This window comes from Ctenopharyngodon idella, chromosome 5 (genome assembly GCF_019924925.1).
Source record: "Ctenopharyngodon idella isolate HZGC_01 chromosome 5, HZGC01, whole genome shotgun sequence".
Lineage (NCBI taxonomy): Eukaryota > Metazoa > Chordata > Actinopteri > Cypriniformes > Xenocyprididae > Ctenopharyngodon > Ctenopharyngodon idella.
In genome coordinates, this window is record NC_067224.1 from 39,419,819 (window position 1) to 39,444,530 (window position 24,712).

Here is a 24,712-nt window from a genome sequence, read left to right on the forward strand (position 1 = left end):
AAGGAGCAGAATGGGCGTGGCATGGAGAACAGAACGCTGCCTCTGATTGGTCAGGTGTGTAGGGGCCTTAATAATAAATCTCCAAATTTACCTCTTTACTGTGTATTTTCAATTTAGTGGCTACTAATTTTTCTCTGTATCACGCTTTAAGACGAAAACGCCGCTGAAGGAACACACCGCTAGATTTGTCACATGGTACCTGTTACGTTTCTCAGCGCTGGTTGAGATGGACTAATCACAGTCGCTTGTGATTGTCAAGAGTAATGTTTTATTTAATAATTTTACAGAGATTACCTATATGAATATCAATGTATGTGAAAGTCACTAATCCGCGGAATTACTAGATTTAAACGATTATATTCTCTATCATGAACAAAAGACAAAAACATGCTTAGATTTGAATGCGCAGAACGCGGCCTTGAGCCGACAGACGCCCCCTGGAGTTTTTGTCGCACAATGAACGCTTAGTAGAACGATCCCATCTATTTCAGAATCATCCAGGAGCCAGCCATTTGGGTTTGGGAATCCATTCCAATCCGGTTCGGTCCCCCCAGTTTCGACAATCGACATCCGTCTGGAAGGCCATGCGCTGCCATTAACCCAAACACACTAGATCGGATAGCAGCCGTTATTTTTATGGATATAACCGGGTGATTTCGAAGACATAAGGATACTAAAAACATCAAGGTAACAGTTCGGGAACGTGTATGTTTTTTTAACGTTAGAAATCCCCAGGTTTATCTGTATTATCTTGTGACGTTTGCGTGTTTGTTTTATGAATAATATAACGAGTTATAATAAAAGTCCTACTGACATATCGAAATGTTTCGCTGTGAAATTCATAACGTAACGATATTAATAAGATTAGTTAGAGTAATTTTGGTAATTCTCGACAATACCATTCCTTTTAATGCATTTGAATTTTGCCTTTTTTGTTGTTGTTACTTTTAATAACCAAATGAGGTGAATTAAAGTAAATCTATTCGTTTGACTGGTTAAAGTGGCTATGTAGTTTCGTGTTGTTTTCTTTCCTGGGCCGTTTTGGTGAATGGTTTATTGTAAACAGTCTTTTGGGGCGTTTCTTTATCAGTTTATATTTTAACCCAGAAAACTTTGCATCGTCCATGTTACTAAAAGTACATGTTACTATCATTAATTGATCAAATATGAACAATAACAATGAGTATTTTTAAGCATTTGGAAATAAATTATCAGATGTAACACCATGTTACATTGACATGTACCATGGTATTGAATGAGTTACTACAAGGTACTTCGAAGAATACCAATATCGCGGTTTTTAGTAGTACCTTGGTATTTGTTAGTAGTGCATCTTCACTTTTTAAATGCTATATGGTCAACAGTACCGTGTGATTAATTTGATAGCATTGATGTGAATGTGACCGTACAATGGAAGGTTATATTGTAAGTTAACAATTACAGGACAATTTCCACTAATGATACACCTTGTACCATTTCTTGTGTTGTCTGTATGAATCAGTGAGTAAGTTATTACACAACAATTTCCTACATATGAGGTGCTTTGAACTATAAGTAAACAGAGCCAGCAGCCCATAATTAGCAGAATTGGAGACTTGATCTTGCGGTCTTGACCATGAGACCTAAATATTCTTTCATCGTTTACTGAGGAAGATGGAGATGTTAGGCAGAATGTTATCGACTGACAATCTCAGTCACCATTCACTTTCATTGCATCTTTTTTTTTTTTTTCCTATACAATGATTTGAATGGTGACTGAAGCTGTCATTATGCCTAATATTTTTTGAATGACATGTGAACGATGACAGGATTTTATTTAGTGTGGACAGTCCCTGTATTAATGTCATGTCTGACAAGATCTCCGTGTCCCAGATCTGTTGAGTCACGGTCTCACAACAAATTGAGTGGGTCTTATTTTAGCACACATATATTTATTATACTCACTCGTGTATATTTAATATTTACTTCATGTTGGGTTAGGTGACCCTCAGAATTTTGGTCACCCTCAGTGTTATTTTAGTATTATTTATATACTGTTATAGTATTTATAAATATTTTGTACTAGTTTTTATTTTTATATTTTCACTTTAAAGGGTTCGTTCACCCAAAAATGAAAAATTCTGTAATTAATTACTCAGCCTCATGTCGTTCCAAAGACTTTTGTTCATCTTCGGAACACAAATTAAGATCTTTTTAATTAAATCTAAGAGCTTTCTGTCCCTCCATATTCAACAGTCTATGCAACTGCCACTTTCAAGTCCCAGAAAGGTAGTAAAGACATCATTAAATTAATCCATGTGACTCCAGTGGTTTAAAATTAATTTTATGAAGCAATGTGAGTGCTTTGTTTGAGCAAAAAACATAATTTACTACTTTATTTATATAATATTAATCCCCAACGCGCGATCACAAGAGCACCACGGCGCATGTGTGTTGTATTGAGTTTTTTTTTTTTTGGCATCGCTTCATAAAATTGAGGTTAAACCGCTGGAGTCACATGGATTATTTTAATGAAGTTTTTACTATCTTTCTGCCGTTGTTTAGGTTTTCCATCTAATATTTGTAGTTTATTTTATTTCAACTTCATTTCAATTGACAAAAACTATTTCTATTAGTTTTAGTTAACACATGGTCACCCTTATTTGCAGTTTGTAAATGTGTCTGTTTCAGGTAAACTGTGGTAAAACGTAGGGCTGGGTATTGACACATTTTTCACGATTCGATTAGATTTCTATTCACATGCTTGCGATTTGATTTGCTTCCGATTTTGTTTCGATTCGATATCGATTATTTTGGATGTAGTATATCAGATACAGTACATGACGTTTTCTAGAGGAAAAAAATATCTCCACTAATGCTGTAAACTACACATGGGAGTCAGCGGTGCTACATCACTATAATAATGAAGGTTAAAATTAACTTATTCATATACGAACACTTAAATTACACTTAATGATGTTTTTTTATAATAAATAAAGTTTAGAATTACATAATCATGTTTCTATTCCAATTCGTTTTTTTTTTTTTTGAACATTTAAATCGTGGCTGTCATAACTCATTTATTCAAACATGCATTAAATATTGAAGAACATTATAATAAATATGTAACGGTGCATATATTTATCAGAATGCTGCTCTCTAGAGTTCATTTTCTAGCTGACTAACGAGTTTATAGTCACTCAATGAATATGGTTTTTCTGAGGTAAATGTGATGTTACGTGACATTGTTTACAAGCTGTTTTATTGACGTCTTTCCGAGGTTGAAACACTGATTGAGCTATTACACGAGACATGATACGGATTTCGGCAAGTTGTACTGTATCTTTTAACATACCTTCAGATGTTTATTCATGGTATTAAAGCGGAGGAGAGGATGTTCACACGCGCTCAGTGCTGCCGCTTCTCTTTAACTGAGGCGCTAGCCTACAGTGATCTGTCACGTCACATTAAACAGCGCCAAAACGGTGTTTATTTTTTGAATCTCATAATAAGATGGACGTCATTTGAAATCTGAGACTTCATATCAAAAGTAACAAAGCACAAAGATTGTTGTGATTTATTGGTAAGAGGCACGCTACATGTTCTGTTCATTCATCAACTGAAAACAGACTAGACTAATCGATTCTTGGGATTTAAGAATCAATATCGGTTCGTAAAAATGAGAACCGATTAAATAGAGAAAAATCGATATTTTTTTTACCCAGCCCTAGTAAAACGTGAAACTGCAACTTTTTTCCTAGAGGTTTAGATGTCTTATGAGTCAGTGAGACTGTTTTGTGAGTAGTTTTGTGTGATGTAAGTGGAAGGAAGCCATTATAGCACACTGCTCTGGACAGATTGTCATTGTTCTCAGCATGTGTAAATGTGTTGGGTGGGAAAGAGAGGAATTTGTATCTATTCATGGCTCAGAAAAAATAAACGAAAGTGATGATGTCTTGTAAGAACTGGATTCCAGAGAAATGTTCTCGGCTCAAACTCTGTAGTTCCTGTAAAATATTGGAAACTCTGCTGCAAATTATTCTCCTCCTCAGTTTTTCCAGCTTCAAAGTAGACACATGTTTATGTTAAACTTAAATTTATTGCCATTTTATTTGTTCTTTTTTTGTAGCACAACCTTTATTTATATACTGATGTTTTAGTTTTATTTGTTATAGCCTATTTAGTGCCAATGTTATTTTATCATTGATTATACAATTACAGTTTTTATTAACATTTTGATTTAGCTTTTTTATTTTTTACGGAGCCCCTAAGGGAACATGGTGGGGAAAAAAAAAAAGAGATTGGAGGAAAAATTATTTGGCAGTGCATTTGCGTTCTCTCGCAAAAGTTTTGCGTTCCCCCGAGAAACTTTGCGAGTGAACGCAAAAGCATTGCAAAATAATTTTCTTCCCATCTCATTTTTTTTCTACTTCACCATGTCCCTTTAGGGGCTCTGTAATTCTCAGTTTTCATTTTAATTTTAAGTCATTTTGTTTTGTGGTTAAGTCATTTTTATTAGTTTTTTAAAATGTCATTTAAGATCAATTTAGTTTTTATTTATTTCCGGTTAGTGCTTCAACTTTTTTTTTTTTTTTTTTTCTCTCAATTAACCTTTTTTTCCCCATGTTTTTAGTTTTAGTTAATGGAAAATAATCCTGAATAGTGCACATTTGTGTTCAAATGGGCTGTGACTAAATCAAATTTAAGGTCTTGTACAGTAGATGGTTGAATAATATATTTACAACCATTTAATTTGCTGCCTTGAGTCACCATAATCAAGTTCACGGTTTTTTCTTTTTTTGTAAAAGCTATTGTCCCCATAAATATCAATATCAATATATTTGTTTTAGTAACTTTTTTGCATCACTAACTACTTTTTGTAATAGTAGCTTGACTGTAGTTTAACTAAAAATTGTGAGGAGTAGCTTGTAGCTGGTATGTTTCAGAGTCTTGTCTCTAACCAAACAGAGTTTCACACTTCGCGGAAGACCCACCGCACAGACAGCCAACACAAACACTGGATTCCAGTGCCCTGCCGAGGTTTGGGTATGTGTGGGTTGTTATATTTGGATGATTAGAGAGAAATGATGAATCTATGAAAAATATGGTAACCTTTCAAAGTCCGTAAACATATCTCAGATGACTTCTAATCATGACTTTATGTTGGTGATGCAAGGAAACAAGTTGGCAGTGATCCATGGAATTGTTTTCCAGTCCTTGTTTCAGTAAAAAAAACAGTGTCTGTTTTCCTGTTCTTTGCCCTCTGGCAGTTCACGCCCGGTGGAATATTAAAGAGATCTGTCAGCAAGACCATTGTGAGCTCTCAAACAAAACCGCAAACAAGGTCTGCAAACACACGTGATGTTTTATTTTACCGTAACTCTGTAGGACATAGATCACTGACCTAATATGAAGTCAATATTGAGAATCCTGTTCCTAAAGGATATTTGTTATTTCAAAACAAGCTAGATGTACTTTTTGCCGTAATAAATAATAAATGACAAGTAGTCTATTAGGGATATGGAAAGCTACATTTAAAGCGCAAGCTGTCTAATTAAAGTTTTTGGTTACACTTTATTTTAAGGTGACAGTTACATTGTAATTACTCAAATAAGTACTGAGTAATATTAATTAACTACATGTACTTATTATAGAATTATGGTTAGGGTTTGGTTTGAGGTTAGTTACTTGTAATTATGCATAATTTACTGTTATTACTATTATAAATACATGTAGCATTTACTATAGTAATGTGTTGCCATGTTTTTCCCCCAAAACAAGATTTTTCTGTTTTCTGAAGAAAATGTAAATAGTGACTGCTGATGCAAAACTGATTAGCACTATGCTCGAGTGTTCTGGGCATTGTATACATTCAGCCACTCCAGACACATCGACTTGTCCGCCATCTTGGAACAGTTAGCATGACACTGTTCATCACTCACACTAACAAATCAATGATTTTTCATTGAAAATGTCATAGCATTGTGCAGCCTATGGCTGTAAAAACCACCAAGCTATAAAATCCAGGCAAACCTTTCAGAGGTGAGAATGTGCTGGTTTGTTTTTTTTTTATGTATAACTCAATATTCAATATCCATTTGCAGAATTATCACATTAATGGAACTCAATATGCAATATCCATTTGCAGAATTATCACATTAATGATAAACTAAATGCTGTGAAAAATGAAAATCATCTGCTAATGTCTATTGCAGATATAGATATTCATACATGTGAATAACCAGGTTTCAGATGCACAGCTGAGCTTCCTCTCGAGCGTTAATGATGCACTAATGATGCATCTATGTATATATATCTATGGTTGTGGGTGGTTGCCCAGGCGTTGCTATGCGATTCTTACACCGTGTCTACACCGGATGCAAGCGACGCGACAAAAGACAATAGAGCCCATTATAATCAGTGATGTTGTCTACACTGGCTTTGTCGCGCCCAGTGTAGACAGCTTTTAGCTGTTGCGACGCAAGCGACAATGGTCGTGACCAGTGTAGACCAAGCGTGCCACACGAGTCCTAAAAAGTGAAGCCAAAGCGTCTCGATCGCCCCCAGGTGGTTGGATGCAGTATAGTTCATAAACCCCGCCCTCTCCATGTAATGTAATGGGACATGAGAGAAACTAAACAGTCAAATTACAATTCAAGAATTTTTTTCCAAAGATGGTTTCAGTCATTTTAGGCAGTTTTTTTATCACGCTGATGTTAGTTAAGGTGTATGTTCTTTAAATAACAAACTTAGTTAAGTCTACAATCTTTAAATAACAATAGCGTGAATAAAAAACTGCCTAAAATGACAAAATTGGAGCTTTAACTTTAATTTCTGCATTTCCAGAACTGCAGTATTAACCGATTCTGTGGAAGTGTGGGTGGTACCTTGATATCAGTTCTCCATTCTGCGCAGACTGAAAGTCCACCTTGGTGTAGACACACACGGTGTTCGGGTGCTGCTATGTGGTTGCTAGGGTGCCCTTAGTGGTTGCTTGCTGACGGAAAGTCTTTAGATATGCATTGGGTCTGTCTTTCAGAGTCCTGTTGTTTAGAATAGTGCTGGGCTTGGTACATGCTGAAGATAAATACATTCTTGGGTTTAGGGGTTTGATTACATTATTGCTCAAAGTTTGAAATGTTTGCTAAGGCAAAAATCACCGCTAAATATGTTTATCGGTTATTCTGGCAGAAACTAGGTTTTTTTGGATAGCCAAAATGTGCTTTTCTTCTAAAAATATTTATTTTCTTCTTCTTCTTCTTCTTTCTTGGATTCTAAACTGTTTCTTTTTTTGCTTGAAATGTTTTTTTTTTTTTTCAGGCTTCAGTTTACTGGAAAAGTGAAATGGCTTCAGTTTCAGTATGAGGTGGTGTTTGGGGATTCACATGCGGGAGGGACTGAGTTTGGAGGCTTGTTTAAACTTGTATTTGGCATCGGTACCCGAGGCCAGAACTGTCTCATAACCTGCTACTTCATGTTTGTTCATGATCCATTTTGCTTATTGTTGTCTAAATAATACCTTGTCTGGTGTGGATTGCTGAATCCGTTAGCTTGGTAGTCAGTGGTCCTTGTCCTGAAGCATTGGTGTGTAACTCGTCACGCAACGTTTGTGCTACAGGCGTAAATGATTCCTCAAACGTGCTTTATTGAGACCTGTAACTACCTAGAATCCACATGGAAATTTGCTAAAAGCTGCTCAGAAGACTTTAGACCTTGATTGCACAGCGCTGCCCTACCAACCACAACGTCTAGCATTCTTGTAAAAATGTAAAAATCTAGTTATTTAGTTACTGTTTTCATATGTGTTACTTTTTTCGTCCTTGATCCAGAAGTTTCTTTGATTAAATGAGGTAGGAGATGCAGCATTGCGCTAATTTAATCTTTCATTGGAATGTGATGCACTCCGTATTTGTGCCCTTGTTTATTCACTTTGGAATGTCCAGCGCTGATAAGATGCTCATGATGCGTACCAACATTTTCTTTGCCTCAGTCCTCAATTTTGATTGAACTGTCAAATGAACTGCTGTATGAATGCCATTAAAAACAACTGAACATGTTGTATGTACACAAGAGAGGGCTTGTTTGATCAGATTTGCATTCCTAAATCTCAGTTTGGTGTTTTGTTTCTGATTTGTGCAGGATAAAAGCAGGTGAGGACTGGAAATTCTGGATTTTCAGGGAATAAATAGGCTAGCTGGGAAATTGAAGTAAATGGGGGTAGTGTGATAAGGTTTGTTACTGCTTTCAGAAAAAACATTGAATATTGTGATTAATTCTGATTTACATTGCATCAAGCTTTATAATTATCTTAGGATAAGGAAAAAATAAAAAGAATGTTATATAATATTGTTGATAAATATGGTGATTATTATGCAATTACTTTTTTTTTTATATGCTTTGTACCTTTATTTAATCCAAGTAGTAATGATGCATAAAAATATATAGAAATTATGGAATACTGAAAAGAGAAACTATGTACAAAAATGATACTAACTGCTGCTGCTATTATATATTTGTGTGTATACGAAACACAAGAAGTGCTGTAATCAGTAATGTGCGTGCGTACTTGCCCATGTTAAGATGTCTTGTCTTTCCAGCCTTCTTTACTTACTGTGAAAGTGAAAGTGCCATGTGAAGGCCAAGTATGGTGACCCATGCTCAGAATTTGTCCTCTGCATTTAACCCACCCACACACATTAGGAGCAGTGAGTAGCGAACACGCTGTGGACACACACAAGGAGCAGTGGGCAGCCATTTTGCTGTGAGGCCCAGGGAACGATTGGGCACCTTAGTCATTTCCTGCTGGTATTAAAAATTGAACCTGCGACCTTCGGGTTACCAGTCTGACTCTCTAAACATTAGGCCACGACTGCGCCGTATGTGTGTGTGTGTGTGTGTGTGTGTGTGAAGAAAACAGTTAAACTGTGGTATTTATATATATTTTTATTAAAGTGCCCCATTATGCTATTTTAAAGGTTCCTAATTTAGTTTCGGAGGTCTGCTACGATAGGTTTGCGTGCATTCAAGGTCAAAAAACACTTTAACTTTCTCATAATATACATTGCAGCATCAGCTCTTTTCTCACAGTGTCTGAAACAGTTCGACAAAAGGATTCAGTCTCTGAAGCTCTGATTGGTCAGATGGCCCAGTCTGTTGTGATTAGTCTACTGCTCACACCACATGTCGGAAAACGAAATGCCTATTGTCAACAACACGAAATAAACTCTTCCAGTCTCCACTACAACTACAGTGTTTGAGGGCGGGTCAAAGTAGATGTTGTTCGCAGACAGCCAATGAAAACCATAGACTGGCATTATGCAAATTTTTTAAACAGCTATATTACACACTGCATGAAAGGTGATATACGAAAAAGCATAATAGGGGCACTTTAAGTAACTTGGAGTGGAATACAGTTCCACAAGCAAGGACTGACTGCAAAGGACTCTTTATCAATTGAATGCGTATGATTTAGGTCAGATTTGACTTACTTTACCTAACCAGAAAATAATGAATAATAAAGTTAAAGGAGTTAAGATTGAAGTACACATCATATAACAATATATAAATGTCTGTAAATGCATTTACGTTATTTTCACGACAATGTATTACAGTAATGATGATACCATTGAGAATAATGTAAAATACAAAAAATGTTCAGACACATTATAGTACAGATTAGATGTGAGGAAAAATGTGTTAATGGTCCTGAGAATGAAAATATAATGTAGTATGATTTCCTATTTTACTTTTTGGTTTTGCGAAGTTTGAAACCGGCATGTTTTTGTGAGATTTATGCTAAAAGTTAGTGCAATTCAAAAAAGTTGATAATGATGGAAATGTAGAAAAATGATGTTCAATGCATCAATACGTTGATTCAGTATCACAATTGCAAGCTGTTATTAATTTTGTTTTCCAGATTATGTTTAGCCCTCCAGATCAGAACTTTTTCACAAATAAAAGAATTTATTTACATCCTGAAACTGATTTCAACCTTTAACCTCTATTTTTTTGTGTTTTGTTGTAGGTGTGGGTTCTGACCTCCAGGTCTCGGCTGTGTTCTGCTCTTTCTTTAATAAGCGGTATCTGGTTTGGTCAGTATGCAGGGCTGGGTGATTCTGGCTCTGTTGCTGAGCCTCGGGGTCTTACGCTCTCAAGCGCAGAATGGTGAGTGTCATCAAATTCCTAGCCAGATTGTTAGAGAATTCTGTCTAGTCACCCCAGGTTTAACTCGGATTACATTAATAAATGACATTAATGAAACATGTTGTAATCCTGATTAAATTTAGTGTTAGTGTAATTTTGACACCTAGAAAATAAAATGTATCAATACATTTTATTCCATTCAAAATTTTGAGGTTAAGATTTTTTTAAATGTTTTTGAAAGAAGTAACCTAACTCTAACTGTAATATAATGTCATAATATTTCAAAATTCTCTGACATTTAGACTATCATTCAAATTTTTGCGGTCAGTACTTTTTTTTTTTAAATGTTTTTGACTGTTCACCAAGGCTGCAATTACTTGATCAAATATACAGTAAAAGCAGTAATATTGTGAAATATTTTTTCAACTTCAAATAACTGTTTTCTATTTGAATACCTTTTAAATGTAATTTATTCCTGTTTTCAAAGCTGAATTTTCAGCATCATTACTCCAGTCTTCAGTGTCACATGATCCTTCAGAAATCATTCTAATATGCGGATTTGCTGCTCAAGAAACATTTCTTATTATACACTACCGGTCAAAAGTTTGGAAACATTACTATTTTTAATGTTTTTGAACGAAGTCTCTTATGCTCATTAAGGCTGCATTTATTTCATAATAAATACAGAAAAAACAATAATATTGTGAAATATTATTACAATTTAAAATTATGGTTTTCTATTTTAATATACTTTAAAATATAATTTATTTCTGTGATGCAAAGCTGAATTTTCAGCATCATTACTCCAGTCTTCAGTGTCACATGATCCTTCAGAAATCATTCTAATTTGCTGATTTGATACTCAGTTATTATCAATGTTGAAAACAGTTGTGTTGCTTAATATTTTTTTGGAACCTGTGACACTTTTTTCAGGATTCATCGATTAATAAAAGGTTAAAAAGAACAGCATTTATTCAAAATATAAATCTTTTCTAACAATATAATATATCTTTACTATCACTTTTTATCAATATAACACATCTGTGCTGAATAAAAGTATTAATTTCTTTCAAAAAAAAAAGAAAGAAAAAAAATGATTGACCCCAAACTTTTGAACAGTAGTGTATATTGTTACAAAAGATTTCTATTTTAAATAAATGCTGATATTTTTTAACTTTTTATTCATTAAAGAATCCTGAAAACGTATCACAGGTTATAAAATAATATTAAGCAGCACAACTGTTTCCAACATTGATAATAAATCAGCATATTACAATGATTTCTGAAGGACACTGAAGACTGGAGTAATGATGCTGACAATTCAGCTTTGCATCATAGAAATTAATTATATTTTAAAGTATATTAAAACAGAAAACCATAATTTTAAATTGTAATAATATTTCACAATATTATTGTTTTTTCTGTATTTATTATGAAATAAATGCAGCCTTAATGAGCATAAGAGACTTCGTTCAAAAACATTAAAAATAGTAATGTGTCCAAACTTTTGACCGGTAGTGTAATCAATGTTGAAAACAGTGATTGTACTGTTATACAGTCATAAATTATAGAAGGTTTAATTCATTACAGGTTTACACCAACTGAAATGAATGTCCAAGTCATTTCTTCTCTCTTTTTGTAATGTTACAGGTCTGGGTGAACTTCCTGTGCCCCATGGTTTAACACTACAGCCTGATTTACCTGCACAGACTCTTACATTGACATGGCAGAGTGACTCATCGCTTTTTGACATCGAGATTTTCCACACCGAGTTCATGAATGTGGTGTTAAATGTAAGCACTCTTACATCTCTTCCGTTGATGTCATGTCGACTGTTAATCTGTGTTTTAGTTGGTTAGTGTTGAAGTATGCAATTGGGTGTGTGCCATAAATCACTGGGAAATATTACTGGAAAATCATTCCTAACCCTAACCTAACCTAACCTAACCCTACAACAATACAGTTCCACCTTTAGTTCAATAACAAGGGATTAAATGCAAATACACTCAAACCAGTTTCTTCGCTCAGTGTTTCCTATCTCATATGAGTCACCGACTGGGACTTTGAGATTAGAGCTACATGTTATGATAGTGATTCCATTCATGTCTGACTTGTTTTGGAATTGATTGGTCAATGTTAGTCTGCGCATATTGCAAAATATATTTTGCTTATTTGGATGTATTATTATTCCATCTGTGCCCATAAAGCAATCTTAAAGGCTGAATGCAACTCTGTCGGCACACTGTTGATTACCACAGAAAACAATATCTGCTGGCCTTTCATTGTAATTGCATTACTGTTCCTTTTTAACTGAGGGTTGAGTCGAAATGACTTCCTGTGGTAATCGACGGCATGCCACAGACCCTGTCGATAGATCTGATGTATTTGCCTTGAAGTCAGCATGAAATCAGATTGTATGTGTTTACTTTCATAGTTTGAGTTCTTGGTCTTATTGTGTACAATTCATCAGTGCACGTTATTCCATATTTTTCATCAAAAACAGGGGGGAAAAAAACCCTTTTAAAACGCCTTTCTATTTGGGCTGATGTTTTTTGGCTAGAGGGAAAATAATGCCTTTCTAAAATATTGCTGATAGTTAACAGGAAATTACAGCCATACAGTTTCCAGTGATAATAGCAAATAATAATAAAAAGCATTACGGGATATTTTGAGATGCTTTGGAGAGTGAATTTGATCTTCATCATCCACGTCCCTGTTAAAAGTGGAAGGGAGTAGCTCACCCACAATCCAATGCAAACTCTCATTCAGCTCCATAGAGTCTGTTAGTGCCCGCCCACTTTTTCAGCGACCTTAGTTCTGGAAGAATTTTCCATTCATTTTTTTTTTTCTATAAGGATTTTAAAAAAAGTCTTTGTTTAAGAGTTATAAGCAATGACATGAACCAAACCAACCTGCCACAAGATGAATCACAGCATCACAAACTTTGATTTGAAGCACAAAAGTGTTTGAAAATCAGACAAAAAGGTATAATACTGTGGACTTAACAGCTTTAATGAGGGAAAGAACTACAATTCTATGAAGCGTTGACAGTGATATACAATTTGTTTAAATTTGATTATATGTTACGTACATTTTTATATATATATATATATATATATATATATGCTTTTACATTCATTGCAAAATATATATACAGATATTAAAGTAGTTTATGACTGACTATTGCATCATTTGCTGTGCTTCAAGGGAGCTAAAGACTTCTTTTGGCAACATTTGCTTAGTTGTCACGATTCTTAAGCCGGGTGCACACTGTACAATTTATAATAGTCCTTTACGATTGTTGCTTGTCAGACTGTACGTTCATGATCCTCATGTCACACTGTGGGATCTCTGCTGTCCTGTATATCAGACTGTACGACAGTCAAGACTTGTTAAAAATGGATGTGCGCATGAAAAGTTGTCCAGAGTATTACATCATCAACCCATACACGTTCGGTGACAGTGAGCTGCATTACACGCGGGACTGAAATGGTGGCTAACAAAGACATCTCTAGTGTTAATTTTGATCATGGCTTGTCTTGAAAAACGAAGGCAATTTGACATTCGTCGTAGGAGAAGTCACACTGCAGGACTGTGTGCCAAATCTTCTGACACTGCCAGAATTTCGTCGGAGGTAAAATTTGATCGCAACGGTCATTAATCGGCTGTCTGTGAACATGTCAAACTAGCGATCAAAAACTACAGATTTTAGCCTAGGATTATAGAAATCTTTTAGGATTCTCGAAATTTGTCTCAGATGACCAAATTGTGGCCAAACTCGCACAAGGCAGGTGCACACTGTGTGATTTTGGCCACGATTTGGTCGTCTGAGACAAATTTTGAGAATCTTAAAAGATTCCTATGATCAAAATTAACGCTAGAGATGTCTTTGTTAGCCACCATTTCAGTCCCGCGTGTAATGCAGCTCACTGTCACCGAATGTGTGTGGGTTGATGATGTAAAACTCTGGACAAGTTTTCATGCGCACATCCGTTTTTAACGCGTCTTGACTGTCGTGCAGTCTGACATATAGGACAGCTGAGATCCCACAGTGTGACATGAGGATCATGTTCGTACAGTCTGACAAACAACAATCGTAAAGGACTACTATAAATCGTATAGTGTGCACACAGCTTAAGATTGTTTTTTTTTTGCAGAATTATGGGTAAATGAGTTTTTCACCATTCTGCTGTTACAACACTATTCTTTTAAAACCCTCTGGGCCTCTTTGGTCAGAACTAACCAAAACATTTTTGACCAAAAAAAGTTTAATTTTTTTTTTTTTTTTTTTTGCTTCATCGAAGTGGGATGACACTTGGTGACTTTTGTCGCATTAGCTATGTGAACACAAAAAAAATATGGTTCGGATATGTTAAAGGGTCGAAAAATAAAAAGTAACACTTTGTACATTTGCGGTCAAAAATGACCAACTTAGGAAATTAATGGAAAAAATGTTTTTTGCTTCATCAGAATGGGATGACACTTGGAGACTTTTGTCGCATTAGATATGTGAACACAGAAAAAAATCGTGGACATGATTCAGATATGTTAATCTGAAATATTGGATTTATTGAAAAATAATTACTTTTTTTTAATGTTAATTTTAATGAAAAAAATAGCTTTTGTATAAATTGTATAAATATTGCATAGTATCATAAAATCACCCCAAAATTCTAAATGAAAATCAAAAAATTTTATTGAACAAAAATTACATTGATTTTCCTAAAGAAAAAAAAAAAAGTTACCTTTCAAGGCTTCTGTCACTTTTGACCATGAAGGTACCAACTATGACCCAAAAATGAAGGCTTCAACAAAAGCTTATATCATCGATCAACAACCTCTGAGCTCATTGTAGGTCTGTCTTTAAAGGTTTATAAGTTATTGTTAAAAATCAATTATGGAAAAAAATTAATGATATTTTTGTTTCTGGAACCCAACGGTTACACACTATTCTGACTTTTACCATTCCAGTCAAATGCAGATGGTTTAAATCAAGTCTTACCCTACAGTTGTCACTAAGTGTTGTTTCACTCAGAATCACATTATGGAATTGAATCGAGTTGCTAATGCTGACGTTAAGATGTGAGGGGTCAAAACTGCTTTTTCACTTTCATAATGTAGAGCATAGTTCTTTGTTGATTCTCAGGGAATGCATGAACTAATAAAATGTGAGTGCAGTGTAAATCACTGCATCCAAATGTATGAATGCAAATTTTCTGTTTTAATTTGTAGGAGACGGTGGCAGTTAAAGCAGATCCTGTAACAGGACAGCGTGTTTGGATCTGGCACTCGTCGTTACCCTTGGAGTGCACTTCTCATTCAGTGCAAATCAGAGCACGAAACCAGCAGTCGGTCAGCCAGTGGAGCCCCCCTCAGACCATTCCAGGTACTAAAAAAACACTTCCAAAATGGTGCTGGGCTTGAAACCGGTGCGCGGCCTGGGCATCTGCAAACCTTTCTTAAAATCAGCTCACAAACAAACATAGCACTTTGTGGTCCTTGTTTATTTTAGCATCCAAAGTCATTTAATTCACTGTCTGTATCCTTTCATGAGCTTAAGCTGGCTCTACTGTGACAGTCAAAAGTTATTTCAATTTATAGTTTTATTTGTTAATTATTTAACAAATATGATATTTATGATCTAAAGATGTTTTATTTCAGACAGACATGATAAATAAAGTTGCTGTAGTAGCTGTGCAGTGAGACAAAATTAGGAACTGCCATTTTTAAACGTAGACACATCCGTTGATTATAACGGCAGTGATCTAATTTTGTACCAGATAGTTTTGTTTCGACGCTTGGAGCTGTTTTGAAAGCTATAAAAGGACATTTTCTGTTTTGATGTTGCTCTTTGGATACACTAGAAAAAAAATCTTCTTTAAAGAAAACTTTAAGTTATTTAAACCATTTACCAAATTCTTGCTATCTCACCCTCATTCTTTTGTCTCTAGGGTCGGATATTCCTGAGAAGTCTGATTCTTACATGTATCCCCAGGATAAGGTGGTTCCTGTGGGCAGTAACATGACCTTCTGCTGTATTGTTAAGGAGAAGGTTGATTTCAAAGATATCATGTACATGGGTCAGCAGATGAGCGCCACACGTCTGAGCAGAAGAACTTATGCCATCACAGTAACCAACCAGCCAGCATCTGGCAACACGGGCACCAACGTGGTCTGCTGTTCCCCAGTGTTTACCCTCACAGGAGCTGTGGTGTTTGTAGGCTGTGAGTATAATTCATATCAATTTATATCTAAATATATATTATGCTAAATATAAGAAATATGAAGAAATGTGTATTAAATATTTATAATTATATACACTACCATTCAGAAGTCTAGGTTAGGGTTAATGTTTTTAAAAGACGAATCTTCTGCTCACCAAATTTGATCAAAAATACAGTAAAAATAGTAATATTTTGAAATACTTTTACAATTTAAAGGGTTCGTTCACTCAAAAATGAAATTCTGTCATTAATTACTCACCCTCATGTTGTTCCAAACCCGTAAGACCTTCGTTCATCTTCAGAACACAAATTAAGATATTTTTGATAAAATTTGTGAGGTTTCCCATAGAAAGCAACAAAATTACCACATTCAAGGTCTAGAAAAGTAGTAAAGGCATTGTTAAAATAGTCAACGTGACTACAGAGGTTCAACCTTAATGTTATGAAGTAACGAGAATACTTTTTGTGCGGCAAAAAATAACGACTTTATTCGACAATCTCTTCTCTTCCATGTCAGTCTCCTATGCTGTTGACATAGTGAACACAGTGCAGAGCTTTTGTGTTTACGTCAGAATGCCGACTCATTATTGGCCGGCTCCTGCGTCAGCATCACACGCATGCATCGTGCTGCTCACATGTATAGCATCTGCCAATACTGAATCGGCGTTTGGATGTAAACAAAGAAGCTCTGCACTGTGTTCACCTACGTCAACAGCATAGGAGAATGACATGGAAGAAAAGAGATCGTTGAATAAAAAAAAAATTATTTTTGTTTTGTTTTAGCGCACAAAAAGTATTCTCGTCGCTTCATAACATTAAGGTTGAACCACAGTTGTCACATGAACTATTTTAACGATGTCTTTAGTACCTTTCTGGGCCTTGACAGTGGTAATTATATGGCTGTCTATGGAGGAGTCAGCTCTCGGATTTCAACAAAAATATGTTCATTTGTGTTCCGAAGATGATTGAAGGTCTTACGGGTTTGGAACGACATGAGGGTAAGTAATTAATGACAGAATTTTCATTTTTGGGTGAACTAACCCTTCAATTTATCTTTACAAGTGGTTTGCCAAAATATTATGATATATAAGCTCTATAAACGTAAATCCACCACTGTAAAATGCACATACAACTTCAGAAAACAGGAAAATTTGAGTGTTCATTTTTAGCATAATGACTGGCAGTAGATGATTGCTGTGCAGTGTTAAAGAGCAACTTGCATGTGGCTTTAATTGCTGTAGATCCGCCGGGAGATGAAGGGTTGGTCTGCGAGACGCGGGACCTGGCATCCGCAAAATGTTCTTGGAGGAAAGGACGTGACACTCACTTGAAAAGAAAGATCAACCGCACTAACTACACCCTTAATGGAAGGCAAGAAACACACTACACAGGAACCACTGACCACATACACTATAGCATTTGGCGCTCAGGACCGTAATGTCCTTGGTACATAAAAAGATCACCAAACAGCAAACCACATTAAATGAGATGGAAAAGGATACTTCTGTCATGTTTATTTTTACTGCTAATCCAAGAATTCCATTAATGTTCTAATCTAATTAATGTGCCATTTCTTGTCTGATGTGACAGCAGTGAGTAGTATTCATGTAAATTTATATGAATATTTATAAATGCATATCAATTATTTAATAATTATTTATTATAATAATAAGTTGTAATAATAAATGTTTCATACACAACCATACAAAAGTTTAGGGTCAATTCATTCAGTCTGATTATGTGATGTTTTTGAAAGAGTCTCTTCTGCTCACCAAGGCTGCATTTATTTGATCAAAAATACAGTAAAATCAGTAATATTGTGAAATATTATTTCAATTTAAAATAACTTGTTTTCTATTGTAATATATTATAAAATGTAATTTATTCCTGCAATTCAAAGCTGAATTTTCAGCATCATTACTCCAGTCTTCAGTGTCATATGATCCTTCAGAAATCATTCTAATATGCTGATTTGCTGCTCAAGAAACATTTCTTATTATTATCAACTTATTATTAACTTAATGTGATTATTGGACCATTTCCTCTCGAAATGAATGAACGTCTAGGTTTTATAAGCCCTATTTCTGTCCGCAGGGACTGTTTGGTGACTAATGATGGGAATACCTCTTGGTGTAGTTCGAAGGTCTGGGAGGACAACTGGACTCTGGTGGCTCGAAATACTCTTGGAACAGTTCGGCTTACTGACTCCGCCCAACTCACTGACCGCGGTACCACATTTCAATACGTTCTCCTTTTAATTGAGTATATCAACATTATAAATAGAGTCAGAGTGACTGTGTCTTAATGTTCTTATGAGTGAGAACTTTTCTCTGACGGTTTTGTCTCTCTTCCAGTACATCTGTTGGCTCCAGCAAATGTGACAGCGGTCAAAGTCAAGGCGTGGAACGCCACACTGCAGTGGAGTTGGCCTGTGGCGGCGTATAAAAAGCTGGAGATGGTCTGCCAGCTGCAGCTCATCGGCCATGAACTTTCCAGAACAGTAAGTTCACTGCTCAGCTTTCAGCTCCCAGAACCCTGCATGCTTTTTGTTTGGTCTTGGAGTTAAAGGGGTAGTTCACCCAAAAAATAAAATTTTGACATCATTTACTCAAGAAAACACCAACTTTTATTTTGAGAAAATTAAGACAAAACAAAAATGCAAGGTGCATAATGCTTATCCTCAAAAAATGCAATAAAACACCATAAAAGTAGTCTGTTTAACTTTTGTACAAGTTGTCTAAAGTCGTATAATAGCTTTGTACATTTTAATCATTCGCTGAAAATCTTCCCCTCAGCCATAGCTCTCAAATTTAATTTGCACAAGTGCATTTTTTTTAATGAACAATTGTCAGTGAATAATGATTTAATTTCAGTTTGTTCCTCACATAAACCTATTGTACGGCTTCAGGAAATGTTTGTGGTGCGTATTGTTATCGTCAGGGCTTGACATTAGCTTTTTTGCTCACCAGCTCTGTGACTGGTGGTTTTCCAAAGTTACTAGCCACTCAGCATTTTCACTGGCCACAATTTTGACATTAATACAATGGGGAAAAACTGCCATATAGATATTTTTGATATTATCTCATAATTTGGCAGCAGGTATATTAGGCTGCTGTCACTTTAAGACCTGACGCATGGATCCATTGTACTGTTACACATGCGTTTTCTTTCTCAACTGTTTACATTCATTTAAAACACTGTTTACGTGAATACTCGGCAGGAGCAGCATTTTGACTTTTTTTGTTGTTGTTTTTTGTATTTGACTGTTTGAAAAAGAACTCAATTTAGTTCTGAGAGGCGGCTTTATGTGCACATAACGAAAAACGAGTGAGTGAGGGGAGGCGGGTTTGTGTGTCAACTCGCTGTCTGAGAGATGGGAGAGAGAAAGAAAGCGCAGCTGGTATCATGTATCTATTCTGAGGAAAATGAGTATTGGAAGCGTTTCAGATATTCAAACTTTTCACCTTTCTGTGGCAACTCACCTTTTTGAGATCAAAATAGTTCACCTATGGGATTTGCATAGATCCATTTGCATGGGGGGGAATAAATAAAGAAATAAAGAACTGGTTTCAGAAAGTACTGTACAGTGCTTCCTTTAGTCTTTACTTTAAAACTGTCTATAAAGGGTAATATTTTATGTATTTGAGGTCTGAGATGTGGGAACTGTGAAGAGAGAGAGGGTAAGAGAGAACAGTTTGCAGTTCAGCTCAGTATTGCCGTCTAATCAGCCCATATTGCCTTAAATAGCCTGCATAGCACTTCATCTTTGATAACATGAGATTTTGACCAAATGTATAAATTTTTTTTTTTTTTTTTTTTTTTTTCTGTGAAAAATTAGTTTTGGACATATAAGGTAATAAAAAATAAATAAAAAAATCCCTTAAAGTAACTACAAATGAACATGTAAAGCAGATATCATAAAGCAAAAAAAAAAATCTGTGCGGAGCATGCCCCCGCCCCACGCAATGTTCTCACCTTTTTTACCCCTTACCTGTTTGCATCCCTGAATATTTCATTGTAATCGAAAAATCTATATTTTTGACAACACTACGTTGCACTTAGTTTATTATTTCAGGTACCTTTTTAAAAGACTACAACTGAAAAATGTAAATATTAAAAATGTCAACCCTCCAAAGTAGCTAGTAGGAGTGACTGCATTTTACTCCGCTGCTCAAATCCACCCGCTTTTGGTGGGCTGGCGGGTGTTAATGTCAAGCTCTGGTTATTGTTATTCATGCTTTTCAATATGCTCTGCAAAATATTGAAAACAAAATTGTGTTTGAAAGAAGACTGTACAAGTTTAAAATGATATGATGGTGGAATAAATGACGAGTTACTTTTCCTTTTATTGCAATGTTTTCTTCATTCTTTTTTTAATCCTGTTTTTGATGCATCATTTGTATTTATTTTTGATGCACACTTTAAACTATTAGCAATGATGTTTTGTAAATCAGTTTATCCAATCAAAATGGTTATTTAACCTATTCCATGTAGGTCTGTTACATAATATTTAAAAATGGCTACTGATTTCTAACCGATGTGCTGATATTTCTCTGTGTGTCTTTAGCGTAACTACAGTGAAACAGGTCTGACATCTGTGATGCTGGAGGGCTTGTGGCCAGATGTGGACTTCACTGTGACTGTGCGATGCGGGTCTAAGCATGGTTTCTGGAAGTGGGGGGATGAGAGCGCCCCCTACAGGATCCACACAAAAATGGACCGTGAGTGATTAAAATAACTTGCAGGAAATTAATAATAAATCTAAAATGATTTAGTCTACTTTGTCTGTTACTTAGTCACCACATATGACAGGTCAGATGTATTATGTTCAATCACGCACATGCTCTTAAACACTGTGTCATTTCTTAATTGTTTACCCTGATTTCTACATCATTTCCTGTTATTTTTATGTTTATTATTTATTAAGATATATCAGGTTTCTAAAGATCTATAACAAAGTCTGTGCATTTTCAGGTCCTGATGCTCTTGATGTCTGGGTCTGGATGAACAGCAGTAACACAGGACTTGTTCTTTGGAAAGTAGGAACAACCATTGTTTTACATTTGCCATAATCTAGAATATGAAACACAGCTTATGTCATAAAACTGAATGACATTTTATTGTTTTAAGTAAACATGGTGCAATCTGCCTCTTTTCATTCAGCCGCTGTCTGTGAGAAAAAGTCACGGTGCATTAGTCGGCTACAAGGTTTCTCAGAGCTCAGCAGAGGAAGATGGGTGGACGACAGTTTCTCTTCCTCCTGAGAGATTTAACTATCCCATCATCCTTAACAACAGCAGTGACATCACCGTTGCCGTGGCAGCACAAAACCCAGCTGGTCTCTCTCAGCCTTCCACTGTGACCACACCAGCATACAGAGCAGGTAGATTGAGTATGGGACATTTCCTCAGCTACCAGACTGCTAAAGTGTTTTGTGCATCATATTTGAGTTTACCATATATATATATATATATATATATATATATATATATAAATTATATATCAGTGAACATGGCTACTTTGACATTAAAACTATTTCAGTCTATTCTGTGTGATTTCTGATTGATCAGAATTGTTGAAACTCAGTAGATTAGAAAAAAAGACCTTCTTTATGGCTATTTTATGTAAAAATTGCATTCAAATAACTAAACTTCAGATTACGGAGCCCCAGCACATAATAATAATAATAATATGTTTTATTTATATAGCGCCTTTAAAGAACCCAAGGACGCTGTACATAATGTTGATAGATAACATGAATACAAATATACACATGACATGTCAAGAAAATATATATATTATATTGTGACCACAAATTAAGAATTAATTCTCTCATTTTAGTAAATCATGGCAATTTCCTAAATTGTTCACTTGTTTTAGCTAAATCATGGCCTTTTAAGAATTCGTTCCCAGGATTTAAGTAAATCATGCGCACAATATAATAATTCATTCCCTCGTTTTAGTACATTGTGGCCTTGTTGAACTAATTCATTCCCTCATTTTGATTTAACTAAAACAAGAGAACAAATAATTACAACGTGGCCATGATTTAGTAAATCAAGAATATGAATTATTATATTGTGCTCACGATTTACTTAAAATGAGGGAATAAAACATTCTGACGTATTAATAAGTCGTGGGAATGAATTGTTAATTCATGGCCAAGAAATATTTTTTTCCTGAATGTCATGTCCAGGGCTCCGTATCAAATTAATTCTAAGTAATTAAGTTTTTTCGAGTCGCACTTTGGCACTCAATGCTATGTATTGCAATTAACTGTTTTAATCCGTTGACAGTTATAATAAACAAAAAGACAGACTAGTGTTAAACTACATGTGTTTTGTATTTGGTCATTTTTCCTGTAGATTCCCCGCTGTCTGCGTCTAAACTGCTTGGCACAAATGGAACATTTAACCTCTCCTGGCAGCCAAATGCCAGTGCAAGCAGAGGGTATGTGGTGGAGTGGGTCCCGACCAGCTGCAGTGGGCTGTGCCCTGTTAACTGGGAGAAAGTTCCAGAAAAAGAAAGCAGCTTCACTGTGAAGCCAGGTGGGTCCTTTAAATTCATCTACAAGTGACTTATCTATTGGAATTTTTTTTTAAATTTCCTGTTCTTTTATTAAAAACCCTAAAAGTATTTGGTCACATAAAAATGTCTGAATTCCATTGCATTAGATAATAAAATACCAAACCATCTGTTCTCTAATGCTGTAAGATCTTTTCTCTTCACTGACTCAATGTCTTTGAATCAGCTGGTGTTTTTGGTGATTTTTAGTGGATGTATGAAGTTCCTCTCAAGTTCACACAGGTGTCTGAGCAGAGGAACCACAGGTTTAGTGCTCATAACATTAATGTCCCCTAGTATGTTTTTTTTTCTTTTTCAGATATTACCTTTCATGTAGTGTGTAAAAGGTCTGCAGATAAGTTATTGTCTTCCAAAAGAAAGAAACAATTCTGAACAGCCTGAAATGAGTCGTTAGTAATTCCAGCCTTACTTCCTGCTCAAACCCATGTAGGTTTGTAACAAATTTGCATAATGGCCACTAGGGCTGCACGATTTATCGCACAATACGAAAAATAACATTGAACTTAAACGCGATTATCGTTTAAACGTGATTCTTAGTGCGATTATGAAATCGCAAAGGCTGCGATTTATTTATTTATTTTTTTTTATGCACAGCTTGTCAATGAACTATGGCTCCAAATGCTAATCCATCTGAAAGCATTTCGAGTTTGAATCGCTTATAATGTACATTTGAAAAAGCAACACGCGTCAAACATCTTTCCAGACATGAGAAGCATTTATTAACATCTTGTCCAACAAAAGACAACATTTAATAACATGTTTTTACTCCAAACTCACTTAATAACGACAGTTGAGCATCCTTCTGTGAAATGATGTGGCTTCTTACACAGAATAAGGCAGTCATGTGTTTATTAGTCATGTTTAATCAATCAAAACGTTTTAATCTTCTGTTTATTCAGTTTCAGTGATATGACGCGTGTTATCTACTTCTGCGGCAGGGCATATTTGGAGTTTCTGCACAAGAGCGCCCACTGGCGTCGATACAGTTCGTATCACTGTTTACAAGTGCTGAGTAAGCCTCTGGAGCTGAAATTCATGTATGGTAATGGGCGTTTAGTTTCGTTTAGACACGCACTGTAGACCAATCACAACAGACTGGGCCATCTGACCAATCAGAGCAGAGCAGGCTCTCAGAAAGGAGGGGTTCAGAGTGACTGAATCCTTTATCGAACTGTTTCAGACACTGTGGGAAAAGAGGTGATGCTGCTGCAATGAATATTATGAGAAAAGGGTTCTTTGTCCTTGAATGCATGTGAATCTATTGTAGGAGACTCCAAAACAAAATTGCAATACTTTAAATTAGCATAATAATAACTACTGTAACTGTTCCACTAAGCACAGTTACACAAGTACTTAATTTAAAAACCTAACAAACATCTTTTTGTCAAATGTTTTGATTGAAAAATGTCCTTGTGCTGTCTTTCTTCAACATACATGACAGTTGGTTTGATATTTTGTTATTTCCGATGCAATGGCAATGAATTTCTTCATGCTTTGTTTACACCACAACTGAATGTTTTTTCCATGCGCCTTGTTGATTGATCAGTCTCTGCTGATTTCAGACTCTCTGGAGGAAGGAGTGAGGTACACCATATCCGTGTATGTTCTCTCAACCGGCGCTGCAACGCTTCTGCAGAGATGGCAGGGATACTCACAGGAAATGAGTAAGAGAACCACTGCTGTTCGCCGCTAATAAGGCGCTTTCACACATACAGCCTTTGCTGTAAATTCGACAACATTTTTCCACTTAGAAGTCCTGCAAGACTTGTTGATAAAATGCT

General features: G+C 35.6%; 1 protein-coding gene across 2 annotated transcripts in view; it reads left to right on the top strand.

Annotated features, from left to right (window-relative positions):
- Positions 1 to 35: 35 nt before the first annotated feature.
- The window catches only part of lifra (LIF receptor subunit alpha a), a 31,750-nt gene continuing 7,073 nt past the window's right edge, over positions 36 to 24,712 (top strand). The window contains exons 1-13 of one of the 2 annotated variants that reach the window (XM_051895801.1): positions 36 to 54; positions 10,004 to 10,143; positions 11,773 to 11,915; positions 15,355 to 15,508; positions 16,074 to 16,346; positions 17,588 to 17,717; positions 18,441 to 18,574; positions 18,701 to 18,846; positions 20,914 to 21,067; positions 21,321 to 21,385; positions 21,510 to 21,729; positions 22,712 to 22,894; positions 24,494 to 24,595. In XM_051895801.1, coding sequence (XP_051751761.1) covers positions 10,077 to 10,143; positions 11,773 to 11,915; positions 15,355 to 15,508; positions 16,074 to 16,346; positions 17,588 to 17,717; positions 18,441 to 18,574; positions 18,701 to 18,846; positions 20,914 to 21,067; positions 21,321 to 21,385; positions 21,510 to 21,729; positions 22,712 to 22,894; positions 24,494 to 24,595 — 1,771 coding nt within the window. In that variant the 5' untranslated portion in view covers positions 36 to 54; positions 10,004 to 10,076. Of the gene's footprint in view, positions 55 to 479; positions 688 to 10,003; positions 10,144 to 11,772; positions 11,916 to 15,354; positions 15,509 to 16,073; positions 16,347 to 17,587; positions 17,718 to 18,440; positions 18,575 to 18,700; positions 18,847 to 20,913; positions 21,068 to 21,320; positions 21,386 to 21,509; positions 21,730 to 22,711; positions 22,895 to 24,493; positions 24,596 to 24,712 lie in introns of those variants that run through there. The other variant, XM_051895800.1, reaches the window with a different exon arrangement.